Genomic DNA, 13,591 nt, shown 5'->3' with positions numbered 1-13,591 from the left:
TTCTTTTGTTATCTGGCTCAATCCCCAAATGGCCACAACAGTAGGAGCTAAGTTGATCAAATGCCAGGAACCAGGAGTTAGGAGCTAGGAGCTTCTTCTAGGTCACCCACATGGATGCAGGGTCTCAAGGATTCGGGTCACCCCCTGCTGCCTTCCAAGACCACAAGCAAGGATGGGAAGTAGAACAGCTGGGTCATGAACTGTTGTCTATATGGGATCCCAGCTTACGCAAGGTGAAGATTTAGCCATACCTATCATATGGGGCTCTCCACTGCTGTTTTAAATTATAACATGGTGTATCACCTTGTGATGTGGTGGTTAAGCCAGCATCTTATCAGGGTGCCAGTTCAAGTTCCAGGTGTTCCCCTTGTAACCAATTATTTGTCAATAAACCTGGGAAGTATCATAATATGGCTCAAGTTCTTGGACCCTTCTATATGGGCCTTCCTTATGGAAGGGCTAAGGGACTTCTCAGCCCCTGGTTTTGGCTTGGTCCAGCCCCTGACACTATGATGATTTGCACAATGAACCTAAGTATAGACAATTTTCTCTCTCCCTCCCTCTAGCGCCCTGCTGTGTAACTTTTCCTTTAAAATAAACCACTAAATATGTATAATATATGTGTGTGTGTATATACACTATCCCATAATTTGAAATCCTAAAAATCAGACATGTTACAATGCCTCTTCATTTCACAGATTAGCAATTTTCATGTGGCTTGCTGAGTAGGTTCATCATTTCCTGGGATGTGGTATTCAGTGAATGGCTGGCACAGTCCAAATAACTAAGTGGATTCCCTAACAAATTTCTCAGCAGGAGCACCTGCAGAGCTGAGGCCAGCTGGCACCTCTCACTTCACCGCGTCTCAGAGCCGCTCCATATTACCTATTCATTGAATGTGTCAGCCCTCTTGGAAACTGATCCTATAGCTGGTAGTTCATCATTTCCAATGAATTCCATTGGAGAAATCAGTCCCAAAATTCAAAGTTAAATATATCCAATATAGCTACATGTGTGGGTGCTGTGCTGATGCCTGTGTTAAAAATCAGGAGACAGGTCTAGTGTGGTAGTCCAGCAGCTAAAGTCCTCACCTTGCACGTGCTGGGATCCCATATGGGCGCCAGTTCTAATCCTGGCATCCAACTCCTTGCTTGTGACCTGGGAAAGCAGTCGAGAACAGCCCAAAGCCTTGGGATTCTGCACCAGGGTGGGAGGCTGGGAAGAGGTTCCTGGCTCCTGGCTCCTGGCTCCTGGCTTTGGATTGGCTCAGCTGCAGTCATTCTTGTTACTTGGTGAGTGAATCACAAGCCTGAAGATCGTCCTCTCTCTCTTCTCCTCTCTGTATATCTGCCTTTCCAATAAAAATAAATAAATCTTTAAAAGAAATCAGGAAACAAACTGAAAGATGTGAGTCTTTTGTACTGTTAATAAATAATTGGATGCAGAACCAGGCAGCCTTATTCATTGGCTATGGAAATCCGTATCTGGAGGAAAAATTGCAGCAATGTTTAATTGAAATAAGGTGGAGAGTAGGAAGTTTATCAGTGGGGATTTGGGCCAGAGTTTGTTAGCAGGCTAGCCAATATTCGATCCCATTCTCTGTCTCCTTAATTAAATTTTTTTTAAACTTGGTTTTCATCTCAGTGTTTGAGTGAACAGTGTTCCCAGTTAAAAACGACATGGTCGTCGCTTTCATAGAGTGTAAAACACTGTGTGACTGGTCAGAACCAATGAATCATTTGCAGCAGAATTTTGGGTTTTTCAATATCCAGAATGTTCCCTTGCCTTCAGTGTAGAACATATAGAAGTTGGGACCAGGACTTCTGACATATATCTAGGAAAAAAAAAATCCTGGTTTACTAACACTGGATCGCTGACAGAGAGAGTGTATGTGTGTGTGTGTGAGAGAGAGAGATACTCAGATTTTATTTCATCCAGTTTGTTTTGTTGTTTTCTCCCTGATACATACAGTGGAGTGCAGATTATAAACTCCTGTGTATAAATAGATTTTGTATTTTCTGAGCTCAAGTGGACAAACAAGAGTGCCATCATTTTAGCCCAAACTGAGAGACTTTTATGAAACAACAGTGACACAAATTACTAAGAATTTGTGACTTGGCAAAGTAAACAGTCACTCATGAGTTTCTAACTCCAGAGAAGTCAGCGGAGAAACTGAGAAACTAGTATTTGTTCATATTGGGATCAGTGAAACAATTTTGGACTCTTTTAACCTGATAACCACCTTACTATGTAACAGACACAGGTTAATATTTAAGGACCAACATAAGGAAGCAAAAGATGGACTGTCCAAAGCAAGGGCTCCAGTTAAGATGTGTTAGTGCCAAAGCTGGGGGCTCTATCTTTATTGGTGTGGGAGGGAGTGGGTGTTCATGAAGAGGCTTAACGCCCAGGAACTCGCTACCATTCCTGTGACTGCTACACTACGATTTTGGAATAGCAGCTCCCAGAACCAGTCAATCTTTCTGCAGACAGCCTAACCAGGGCATTGTACTCTGTTCTTACCACTCAGTATTTGATGTGCTGAATTAGTGTTTTGACTTGAAACGAAGTGCAAACACAGTTTCTGTGCTGGATCCCATACAGATGTTTCTTCTGTGAAGACTTTAATGGACTCATTATTTTAGTTAAATATGTTGTGTTGAACCATCACTCAACCTTAGTAAATTGTTAGGCTATCAGTTGCCTAACCTCTTTCATTATTATTATTAGATAGGAAGTTTGTCTTCTCAAGATAAACCAGTATTGATGAAGATTAACAAGTGTAAAGAGAAAACCTTGACCAAATTCTGAAAAACCTTCGTGAAGCATAAGAGGAAGATTCATCCAAGAAATACATGCGTCCAACAGAAGACATTGTGTGTGTGTGTGTTTTTTTTAAATTAAACTACTTGTCTGGAATCTCTTCATGGACCTAGAAAGACTTCAAACAACCTCTATGAAGCCTTAATTCTTCCATCTGTGGTACTGAGGCTACTGGTCCCTGTCTTGCAAGGCTTTTGGGATCGTTGAGCTTGAGTAGCACAATGCTTGGTTCATAATTGCTACCCAAAGGTGTTAACAAGTTCAAGGAAAACCAACCTAAGTCTAGATTCAAACTCCAGCTCTGCCACATTCGCTGGCTGGACTGGAGGCTGCTGTTCAGCCTCCTTCGTTTCTGTCTCCTCCCCTGAGTATGGGCAGGGAGATGTGGTTCCAGTGTTCTCAGATATTGAAAGCAGCATTTGTCATATTTTATGTGACCATTCTTGGTGAATGCCATGCAGGGAACAGTCACCTCGCTCAGTCTTCAGGATCAAAACAATGACTCTACAAGCATACATCCTAAAGATGACACCAATAATTCATAAAAGCAATGTACACGATAGCCAAATTTAGAATCAATCAAGATTTCCATCATCAGATGAATGAATATGTGGCATCCTTACCAGATGAGATACTACTCCGCTATTAAAAATAAACGGAAAAGGAAAGAAAGAAATGAATTTCAAACCTTCGTAGCAAAATACATGCAGTTGGAGGGCATCAAGCTAACTGAAATAAACAAAGCCATGTTCTCCCTTATATATAGAAGTTAAGTCAAAGAGAAAATGGAGGAGAAATAAAAAGAGTGGTAAGGAGAAAGAAAGGAAGAAAGTGATAGGGGGAGGGAGGCAAAGAAAGAAAAATGCAGAAAATGTGTGTGTCATTATTACTGAGAACACAGTTTCACAGATTTCATTTTATCCCTTTAAATATGCCCTTTAATTATAAAGGGTATTATATGAATCAGTGGTTACTTCAAAATTTGTTATTTATATTTGAAATAGTCGTTTTCCCCACTCATTTTGTCCAAAATATGCAAAATGTAGAGAAGGGGAAGAAGGGTAGGAGCGAGGGATGGACAACGGAGACAGGGACGGAGGGAACAGGACTGTGTTCTTAGAATTCTATCTATAACCCACACAGTCTACTAAAAATGAATTAAAAATCAAAATAATAAAACAAAGTTTTAATAAAACTTAGGGCAGTTCCTCAACCTTTGAAATGTGCCCAAATTTTTTAATAGTTTCTAAATATAGAGAGAAGTTAAAAAGCAGTAGCAGTGATTTGTTGCTTCAAGGAAGCACTTGTGTTCCTTGTTTCAGATCTCAGTCCTACTCCTCATTCCAGCTTCCTGTTAAAACACGCCATGGGAGAAACCAGGTGATGGTTTCAGTGCCTAATTCTTTGTAACACACAGAGGCACAGAGGCGGAGTTTCTGGCTGCCAGCTTCAGTGTGGCCCAGCTCTGAAGTTCGCAGGCATTTGAAAAAGGAACCAGTGGACAGAGAATTTATCTCAATTAAATAAGATAATGAAGAAATACTACTTGGACCTCACACTGTGGCTTAGCGGCTAAAGTCCTTGCCTTGAACACACCAGGATCTCATATGGGCACCAGTTCTAATCCTGGCAGCCCCTCTTCCAATCCCAGCTCCCTGCTTTGTGGCCTGGGAAAACAGTCGAGGACGGCCCAGAGCCTTAGGATTCTGCACCCACGTGGGAGACTCAGAAGATGGTCCTGGCTCCAGGCTTCAGATTGGCTCAGCTCCAGCCATTGCAGCGACTTGGAGAGTGAACCATCAGACGGAAGATCTTCCTCCCTGTCTCTTCTCTATGTATATCTGACTTCACAAAATTATAAGTAAATATTTTTTTTAAAAAGGAAGTAATATGTAAAACAGGAAAATACTGATTACATTGTATGAAACACTTAGAGAATTAAAATACTTTATTTCTTTCTAAAAGAAAATTTTCATGAATAACTAGAGAGTGCTTATCTTCTTATTGCATGTGTTTAATATATGGAGTGATCTTTTTTCAGCACATAGTGAATGACATCCTCTTATCCATTTTAGAATGTTCTTATTTTAAAAATTTTAAAATTAATTAGTTACATTGCATTATGTGACATAGTTTTATAGGCATTGGGACTCCCCTGAACCCTCCCCCCATGGTGGATTCCTCCACCTTGTTGCATTACCACAGTTCAAGATCAGTTAAGATTCTTTCATTGTTAGCATATACCAGGCATAGAGTCCAGCATCTAATTGTCCAGATAAGTTCAACATTTTCTTGGGGAGACCTTCTCTGGTCTGAAGGTAGAGCCAGCAGAGTATCATCCCTATCAATTAAAAGCCCTGACACAACATCAGCAATGATTTACGTTATGGAATTAATTGACATAGTATTGAGTAGCCAACATGTTAAAAAAAGAGAAAAAAAAAATGCAAGTTCTTTACCACGTCCTCTGACTCCGTCATTGACATTTCAATTTTAATTTATATACATCCAGGTTCTATACACCTCAAAATGGCTATAGATTACTTTTCAGCTGTCTCATACCTATTTACATTATAGTATTTAGCATTATATAGCGTTAAAGCATAATTTTGCTGAACTTGGCTTTTTTTTTCGGGTGGTCTGAACTGGCTTATAACTCTAACAGGACATATGTCAACAATTGAGGTACAGAACATTTTTTTAGGAGAGGTGTGCAGAGAAATCTTCAATACCCTAGTGAGGAGTAACCAATCTTTGTGTCCCACCTAGTAAGGTATAAGTGTATCCACGCTGACCGTTTGCTGTCTGATTACAAGGTTTCCTTGTTGTTCTCTATCTATTCTAGAGTTTTGTTTTTTGTTTGATTGTTTGTTTTGGGGGTTTTCAGGAGCTATCCTGATGGTCATGGGGGGGCAGTGCCCAAAGTTGGAACCAAGTGAGGACCAGAGAAAGCTCCTCTCCCTAGTCCTGAAGGAAGTTTACCGTTCTGTTTCTGTGGACTGCTCAAGGCTCCTGGCTGTTGTTCTAATGCCCTTGGATCCTGCGAGGAAGGATTTGGATTTGTTTCATCCCATGTGGTGGATTCAAGTGGGAGTGGATGACCTCAGAGTTCTTGGCCTCTGAAGGCACTCCAATTCCCTGTGGTCTCCTTGGTGGTTGGGATGTAGTCCTTGGTGCTCATACTGAGGGTCCTTGGTGAGAATCCGTGAGTCTTGAGGATTGGGATACAAGCCTCCTCCTGTCTGCCTGCTCCACTCTGGGGTCTCCCCTCCCCCGCTCTGTGCATACGACCTCCTGTTAAGAGGTTGTCAGGACTGCTCTTGATTCCCCCTGTATGTCTTTGTAGTTTAACATTGTCTATTGCTGATTCGAGTCTGTTGTCTATGAGTTACCATTTATGATCCTGGTAGGTTATATTTCGCGTCTTCCTTACACAATCTAGGGAGATGGAAGATTTCTCTGCTCTCCTCCCCACTATGGGATACCATAGGGTATTAAAAGTATATTAGGTTTTACAGTTCTTTGATGTAGATCATAAGCAGTCTGACTTACATTAATTGTTAGTTCATTTGTTACTTCACAATATCTTATTGCATTGTGAGATAGGCTGCTTGAGGTTGAGATAATATTACATTTTACATATATTGTTTTTCAAATTGACATCATATCATCTTAAGGCAAACATGTGGTATCTAACCTTTTGAGATTGGCTCATTTCCCTTAGCATTATGGTTTCTAGTTGGGCCCATTTGGCAACAAAGAACTGCGTTTTGTTTTTTTTAATAGCTGAGTAGTATTCCATGGAGTAAATGAACCATAGTTTTCTTATCCAGTCTTCTGTTGATGGGCATTTCGGTTGCTTCCATGTTTTTGCAGTTACTGATTGTGCTGCTGTGAACATAGGAGTGCATGTTGGTTTCTCATGAAACAGGTGTTTTGGATATATTCCTAGGACTTCTATTGCTGAATCATATGGTATGTTCTTATAATAATTTGCCACTGTGCTTCTAAGAGAAAGAAATGAGATGCTGAGTAATGTTCCTACAAATTTAAAGAAAATGACACATCTGATCTTGCTGCAAGTCATAAGTGATTGCATTTGAACCTGGCACAATAGCTCAGTGGCTAAATCATTGCCTTGCAAGCACCAGGACCCTATGTACGTATCAGCTCATATCCTGGCTGCCCTACTATCTAGCTTCCGACTTGTGGCCTCTAAATGCAGTAGAAAATGGCCAAAAGCTTTGGGATGCTGCATCCAGGTGAGAAACCCAGAGGAGGCTCCTGGTTCTTGAGTATGGAATGACTCAGCTCTGGCTATTGCAGTCATTTGGGGGTTGAACCAGGGGACAGAAGATCTTTCTCTCCATGTCTCCTTCTCTCTGTAAATCCACCTTTCCAATAAAAATAAACACATGTAAAAATATATAGGATTGTATTCCAATTTTCATGAATATATTCAGACTTTCTTTAGGAAGTCTAAAGATGGCATGGAAAATCCATTCTCACCTAGTAGATATAGAGCTTGAGTAGAAAGGCAGTGTTTACAGGAGGCTTAATCAGCGAATTGATACAGGTCAATGAAGCCTCTTTTGACTTCCCATCTGTCTAAATCTCCCTGTTTTTCCTCTTGTGACATGTTGTAACTTGTGTTGCAGTAGACTTACAGTTATTTTCAGAATGCATAAATAAATGGTGATGGGAGTAATAACACAACTTCAATCGAACTCCTAGAGCACAGAATGGATTTATAGCTTTTGTTAGTATTCATTAAATGAATGAATGAATATTTACAAGTTTGAAATGATTCTATGTCAAAGCATAAACGTCCCTTGAAGATTCCTTTCTTTTCTTCCTTCCTTCCCCCTTTCCTTTCTTTTGCCCTCCTCTCCTTCCCCTCCCTCTCCCGTCTCCCCTCCCCCTGATTCTCTCTCTTTCTTTCTTTCTTTCTGATATGTGATTGATATGTTCATTCTTATGGTGGGATGGACCTGGAGACAGGAGATGAATGGAGGGGGCAAGTTTTCATCAGTTACAGAGTAACCATGTATTTTCTGTCATTTCAGATATTTTTGAAACATCATATTTTCCATGATTTTTTCAGAGATCTCTGTTTTGATATTCCAGAAAGCTTTGTCCTGGATCCTGAAGTTGCTAAAGCAAACACCTTGGGTTTCCTCGGATGCCTGTCTTCAGTCCTTTATAACCACATAGCACCGTTGAAGGCAGCCCTGCGTCACAGTACCACTGCGCCTGTGACCATCCAAGGGACCTTGGCAGAGGCCAGCTGTGGCTCCTCGCTGGAATTTGATGTCAATGCCATGATCACTGAGCATTCTTTATCAGGTACTTTTCAGAGAATGCCCCAGGGGAATCCCTTATGAACATTATCTGTAAGATGCTTATAGGGCCTGGTGCCATGACTCTATTGGCTAATCTTCTTCCTTGCAAGTACTGGGATCCCATACAAACAGCAGTTCAGGTATCTGCTGCTTGACTTCCCATCTAACTCCCTGCTTGTGGCCTGGGAAAGCAATAAAGGATGGTCAGAAGCCTTGGTACTCTACACCTGCATGGGAGACCTAAAAGAAGCTGCTGAGGTCCCGGCTTTGGATCAGTGCAGTTATGTACATTGCAGTGACATGGAGAGAGAGTAAACCGGCAGAGGGAAAATATGTCTGTCTCTCCTTCTCTTTGTAGATCTGTGTTTCCCATAAAAATAAATCTTTTTTTTTTATAAAAGCTAATTATAGTTTGAGGGGTTGATTAACATTATGGAACACATTGATTATACCTGGTTTAAGATCATGGCTGCTTTCTGAAAAAAAAATGTAGCATCGTCATTCATAAATATACTCTTGCTTAAATACTTTTTTAAAACCTTTGATATGTTTCAGTTACTATGTCGTCAAATATATCTGGGATTTATTTAATCAAGTATGATGAGGTGACAGTCATGAAAAAACTGTCTTTTACAGAAGAGTTTGCTAATGGTTCCCAAAGAAAGTGCCACTCTCAGCCACCTAAGGAGACATGGGATTGGTCAGGAGGCAAAAGGAAAGTGAGAAAATGGTGACTCAATGACCTGGTTGTGGTTTCTATGAGAAGCAGTGGATGAGGGTGCATGGTTTGCAACAGATATTGTTTTCAAATTTTACCAAAAATGCCTACATGTAACATGGGGTTTTGCAGTCAGAGGTGCTGAGGAGAGTGTGAGATTTTTTGACAAAGCTCACCAGAGTATCGATAGTGTCCTGCCCTCCCATTACTGCCCCTGACACACGTTAAGGACAATGGAGCTAGATGTTGAAAGACTGTTTTTATGGATGAACGTATCATAGGCAATTATTGAAACAGACTAACTTTGTTAGGAAGAGGGGACTAAAAACTGATATATGGTCTTCCAATTGTTAAAGAAAACTTGGACACAGGAGGAACGAGAAGAAGCACTACTGGAATGGCTCTCTCACCTCCTTTATGGTCACTCTGCAGTGAGCCTTCCTCAAGATTAACAGGCATGGCATTTATTTTTTTACACATTTGCTTTTATGATATTGACGCTTCAATCACATTAGATGTGAGTCAGCTATTTTCAGCTATCACAAATAATAGTTAGAATGAATTAACTGAGATCATGCACATTATTGTATCATCATAAAAATATTCCAAGAATGGATGTATCTGGACCAGGTCAACGGCCCTTGGTTTGTAATCTTAAAGCAGTTCGTAGGCTAACAATGGTGAACCAAGAAAAAGGGCATGATTGGAGTCCTACAGTGTGGTTAAGAGTTGTATATTTCGGGCGGGGCACAGTAGCCTAGCAGCTAAAGTCCTCGCCTGGATGTGTCAGTATTCCATATGAGTGCACGTTCTAATCCCGGCAGCTCCACTTCCCATCCAGCTTCCTGCTTGTGGCTTGGGAAAGCAGTCGAGTACAGCTCAAAGCCTTGGGAACCTGCACCCGTGTGGGAGACCTGGAAAAGGCTGCTGGCTTCCAGCTTTGGATTAGCTTGACTCCAGCTGCTGTGGCTGTTTGGGGAGTGATGATCCTCCTCTGTGTCTCTCCTCCTCTAAGTACATCTGACTTTGCAATAAAAATAATCGAATATAAAAAAATAGTTGAATATTTCAAATGTACTAGGGGACATTCCAAGAGAGAGGTAACATGGTAGCATACTGGACTACTGTTTGCAGAATGGTAACTTATGGAAAATTTTATAGACAAATGGTTTTAGATTCCTGCTTTCTCTCTTTGCAATTTATTTTGACCATATCCCCTTCACATTTTTTTTTACCTCTTCTGCATTCTCATTTCCACCTCTCCTTTACATAAATGCCACCAACTAACACACTTACATTAATACACAGGCTTGTCACTATCACACCATAGTTTTTCCATGTGCATACATGCTTGCCAATTAGCTACACACTCATCTTTCTATGCTTACAGAGACCAAGTCTTTCCTTCTTTAAGTTTTTACTTTTGTTGAAAAGTCAGATATACAGAGGAGAGATAGAAAGATATTCCATCCACTGATTCATCTGGCCATGACAGCCAAAGCTGAGCTGATTTGATCCCAAGAGACAGGATCTTCTTCGTTTTCCATATGGGTGTAAGTTCAAGCATAGGAACCATTCAGTAACAGGAAAGAGCTTACAGACAAGGCACTGCCATTACCTGACTCAACAGCTTATCTCAGAAGCTACATGGAAGTGATCATGTTCTTGAACTATGAAGTATAGCTGTGCACATTGCTTTTCTGTTACCTGTGTTTATTTTGGTTCCCTTCAAGATGTCAATACAACTATTTGAGGGCAGCAGGTATGATCCATACGTATATCACCCCCTCTGTCTCAGTGCTTGACTGAGGAGTGAAGTTTGATGTCTCTTCCTCCTTTTAGATTCCTTTGGGAAGGTGGATGAGCGGGAACCACTCACCAATGCAGTTCAAAGTGATTCGGCAATCATTGGAGGTAAACCATTCAGTGTCATCAAAAGCAGAGAGCATACAGACAGTCCTCCATTCTGGGAAAGTTATTCAAGGCTTCCTGAACCAGGAACCCCACCTGGTATGCAGCACTATGAGCCTTCCTTCAGCAGTCCCATGTGCTGGGGTCACAAGCTTCTGCTCTCAGAGCCTCTCATGTTCCATATGTCATTTTGCTTACTACGATTCATCAGTCAGCTAAACACCAGTCAACAGTTGGAGCATCCATTTGCAGGAATCAGCCTCCAGCCTGTTCACCGCATCCAGTTGTCATGTTTCCCAAAGCATTAACAAAGCACACCAATAAAACTGTATATGTGAAGAAGCTCTGTTGCAGCAGACAGATGGGTGAAGATACAGTCCTGTCCGTTTTTGCAACCAAATGATATAGGTTAGATTTAACCAGTAGGCATATGACCATGGGATTGGAGTTTTCAATCCAGCTGCACAAACTAATACAGATGTAGTATTCCCCAGCTCTGCCAAGTGTACGTCTCCCACCCTCTGCCACGTGTTTCCATCCTCCCATTGCCTGCAACCCTGCACATTTTTTATTCAGACTTGACTCTATGGGTCTGTATAAAGAATATAAGCATGGAGGTAAGCAATAAGACTCAGGCACAGCTCCCCTGGAATCCACAGCCTGGCTGAGGAGGTGAATGGTCAACAGACAATAGGAAGCAGAAATTTGGCAGTGGGAGAGAAAGGTACACCCCGACAGTCTAACTGTAAGCAGCACAAACCATTACCTTTTCTTGCAGAAACTCCTCAACTATAAAAGCTGCATTTTTAGCTTCAGGGAAGAGGGTTCAACCTGATGGTTTTCTGGATAGAAATGATTGTGTGAATGAGAACGTTGCCGCAGCTCTCCTTCACATTATTTCTCATTTGCAAGTGGAGAAAAGGACTTTGTTTTCCTGCTTGCTTTTTTGTCAAAGGTTGACTATGTGGGTCTCTTTTAAGAGTCAGGAAGTTACTCCAGTCCGTGGGGAAAGTTTCCAAATGTGTTCACTAACTGAACATTCCAAGCATCTTCAAATGGAAAACTGTTGCCTGTTTCATCTCTGCTTAAACTTGAGATCCACTCATGAGAATTACTCAGAGCCACTCTTCTTGTTCATACATTTGTTATTTTGAGTGGTTTTACTCCGAGTTGCCTGTAATAGTTGGAGAATGTGTAATATGATGATTTATAAATTTATTTTAAATGTATAAATATATATCCATACTCTTTAAGTGTATGGTATTTAAAACATAGAACTATAATTACATTCTAAAATGTCACAAAACCGTAACCACAGTCCCAGCTCTGAAAAACATCGTGAAAAAACTTCTAATGAAAATATTTAATTCTTCAATTACTGTGTTTATGCACACCATGATGCATGGTTTACAAAAGACAGCTTTCCCAAGTAGACAAGTTTTTAATCAATATTTACACCACCTAGGAAGAAAAACAAAGCAATGGCATCTGCATTTATTAGGAATTAAGCTGTTGATTACCGTAAACATCTTTGGCTGTTTTGTGAGAAATCTATATTTGTGTTGAGACACATTGTCCCACTTCCACATTTTGCACAGCCTTTTTATGTCACAAGAGCCTCCATAGAAGAGATAGGATGAGAACACGATGGGACTGGGCTGAAACTTGCCACATTGAGGACTCACCATACCTGTGAACTATCCCGTGACTATCAGGGTGTTCCAGTGTTAGGAATGAATGCCTTAAAGTGCTAATCAAATGTTCATGATTAGTAATGATCTTTCAGGAACACATGGTGTATATTTGCATGCAAGTAGCATGTGTGTGGATGAAAGACATTTAAATTTTTTTTAAATTAAGATGTGAAATATCTCGAAACATTTCATTGATAGGTAACCAAAAAATGTGCCAGTTACAAATGATTTCAACACTCTGTTCAAAACAGATTGTGAAAAAAAAGTTAATTTTTACTGGTGAAATCTCCTAGTCAATGAAGTATGGACATGTTTACTTTTATTATTTAAACTGCCACCCAACTTAGTGTGAAAGAAAAGGCTTTTTCTGAGATGCAGGCTGAAGGTCCTGCAGCAGGAACTGCCGTTTGTATTTGTTTGGTTACTTTTCTTTTCCCTTCTGCTCCATTTCCTCCTTCTGCAGGCACTGGGTAGGAAGGCAGGGCCACTGTCCTCATGTCACCTCTCTCCCTTCACCCTCCCTCTGCAGGGGTCATAGCACTGGTGATATTCATCATCTCCTGCAGCATCGCCATCATGATCCGCTTCCTGTACCAGCACAAGCAGTCCCTTCGCACAAGCCAGATCAAGAAGGAATACCCTGAAGATTTGGACAGCACCTTCAGAAATGAGATTGACTTACAGGACACAACGAATGAGTGTAAACAGGAGTATTTCATCTGAAAACCTTCAGGGTCACCTAATACTCTCCTTTTGTAGTTCTTATTTTTTTCCCCCTCTCATTCTTGAATCTGGATGTTCAGCCGGGCCATTCTCTTTCTCTGAATTGCTCACCATTTGATTTTTGCAACCTCCTTGCATCTACCACAGTGTTGATATCCTTGATCCAGCTTCAGAGACCAGGCAGCTGCAGCTACTCGCTTCTGCTCTGACACCATCATGGTGAACATGACTTTTCAGGGCACTGATGTTACTGCCCTGAGCAAGGAGACACGTGTGTGCACAAGTGCATACTCAGTTTTGTGTTCCTCACTTTTGCACCCATTTTTCTGGCAGATTGCTTTGAATTTGAACTCCGCGATTTTAGGCTCACAGGGTGATCC

At 41.0% G+C, this 13,591-nt stretch overlaps 1 protein-coding gene across 1 annotated transcript in view; it reads left to right on the top strand.

Annotated features, from left to right (window-relative positions):
• LOC121150356 (contactin-associated protein-like 5) overlaps positions 1-13,211 on the top strand; it is a 298,680-nt gene extending 285,469 nt beyond the window's left edge. The window contains exons 22-24 of the mRNA XM_040971200.1: positions 7,951-8,169; positions 10,726-10,797; positions 13,018-13,211. Of these exons, the coding sequence (XP_040827134.1) occupies positions 7,951-8,169; positions 10,726-10,797; positions 13,018-13,211 (485 nt within the window). The remainder of the gene's footprint in view (positions 1-7,950; positions 8,170-10,725; positions 10,798-13,017) is intronic.
• The last annotated feature ends 380 nt before the right edge of the window (positions 13,212-13,591 follow it).

This window comes from Ochotona curzoniae, unplaced genomic scaffold, assembly GCF_017591425.1.
Source record: "Ochotona curzoniae isolate NIBS_2020 unplaced genomic scaffold, NIBS_Ocur_1.0 scaffold_4953, whole genome shotgun sequence".
Classification (NCBI taxonomy): Eukaryota; Metazoa; Chordata; class Mammalia; order Lagomorpha; family Ochotonidae; genus Ochotona; species Ochotona curzoniae.
Note: the sequence above shows the minus strand (reverse complement) of the source record. Positions and strands in the feature narration are given on the sequence as shown.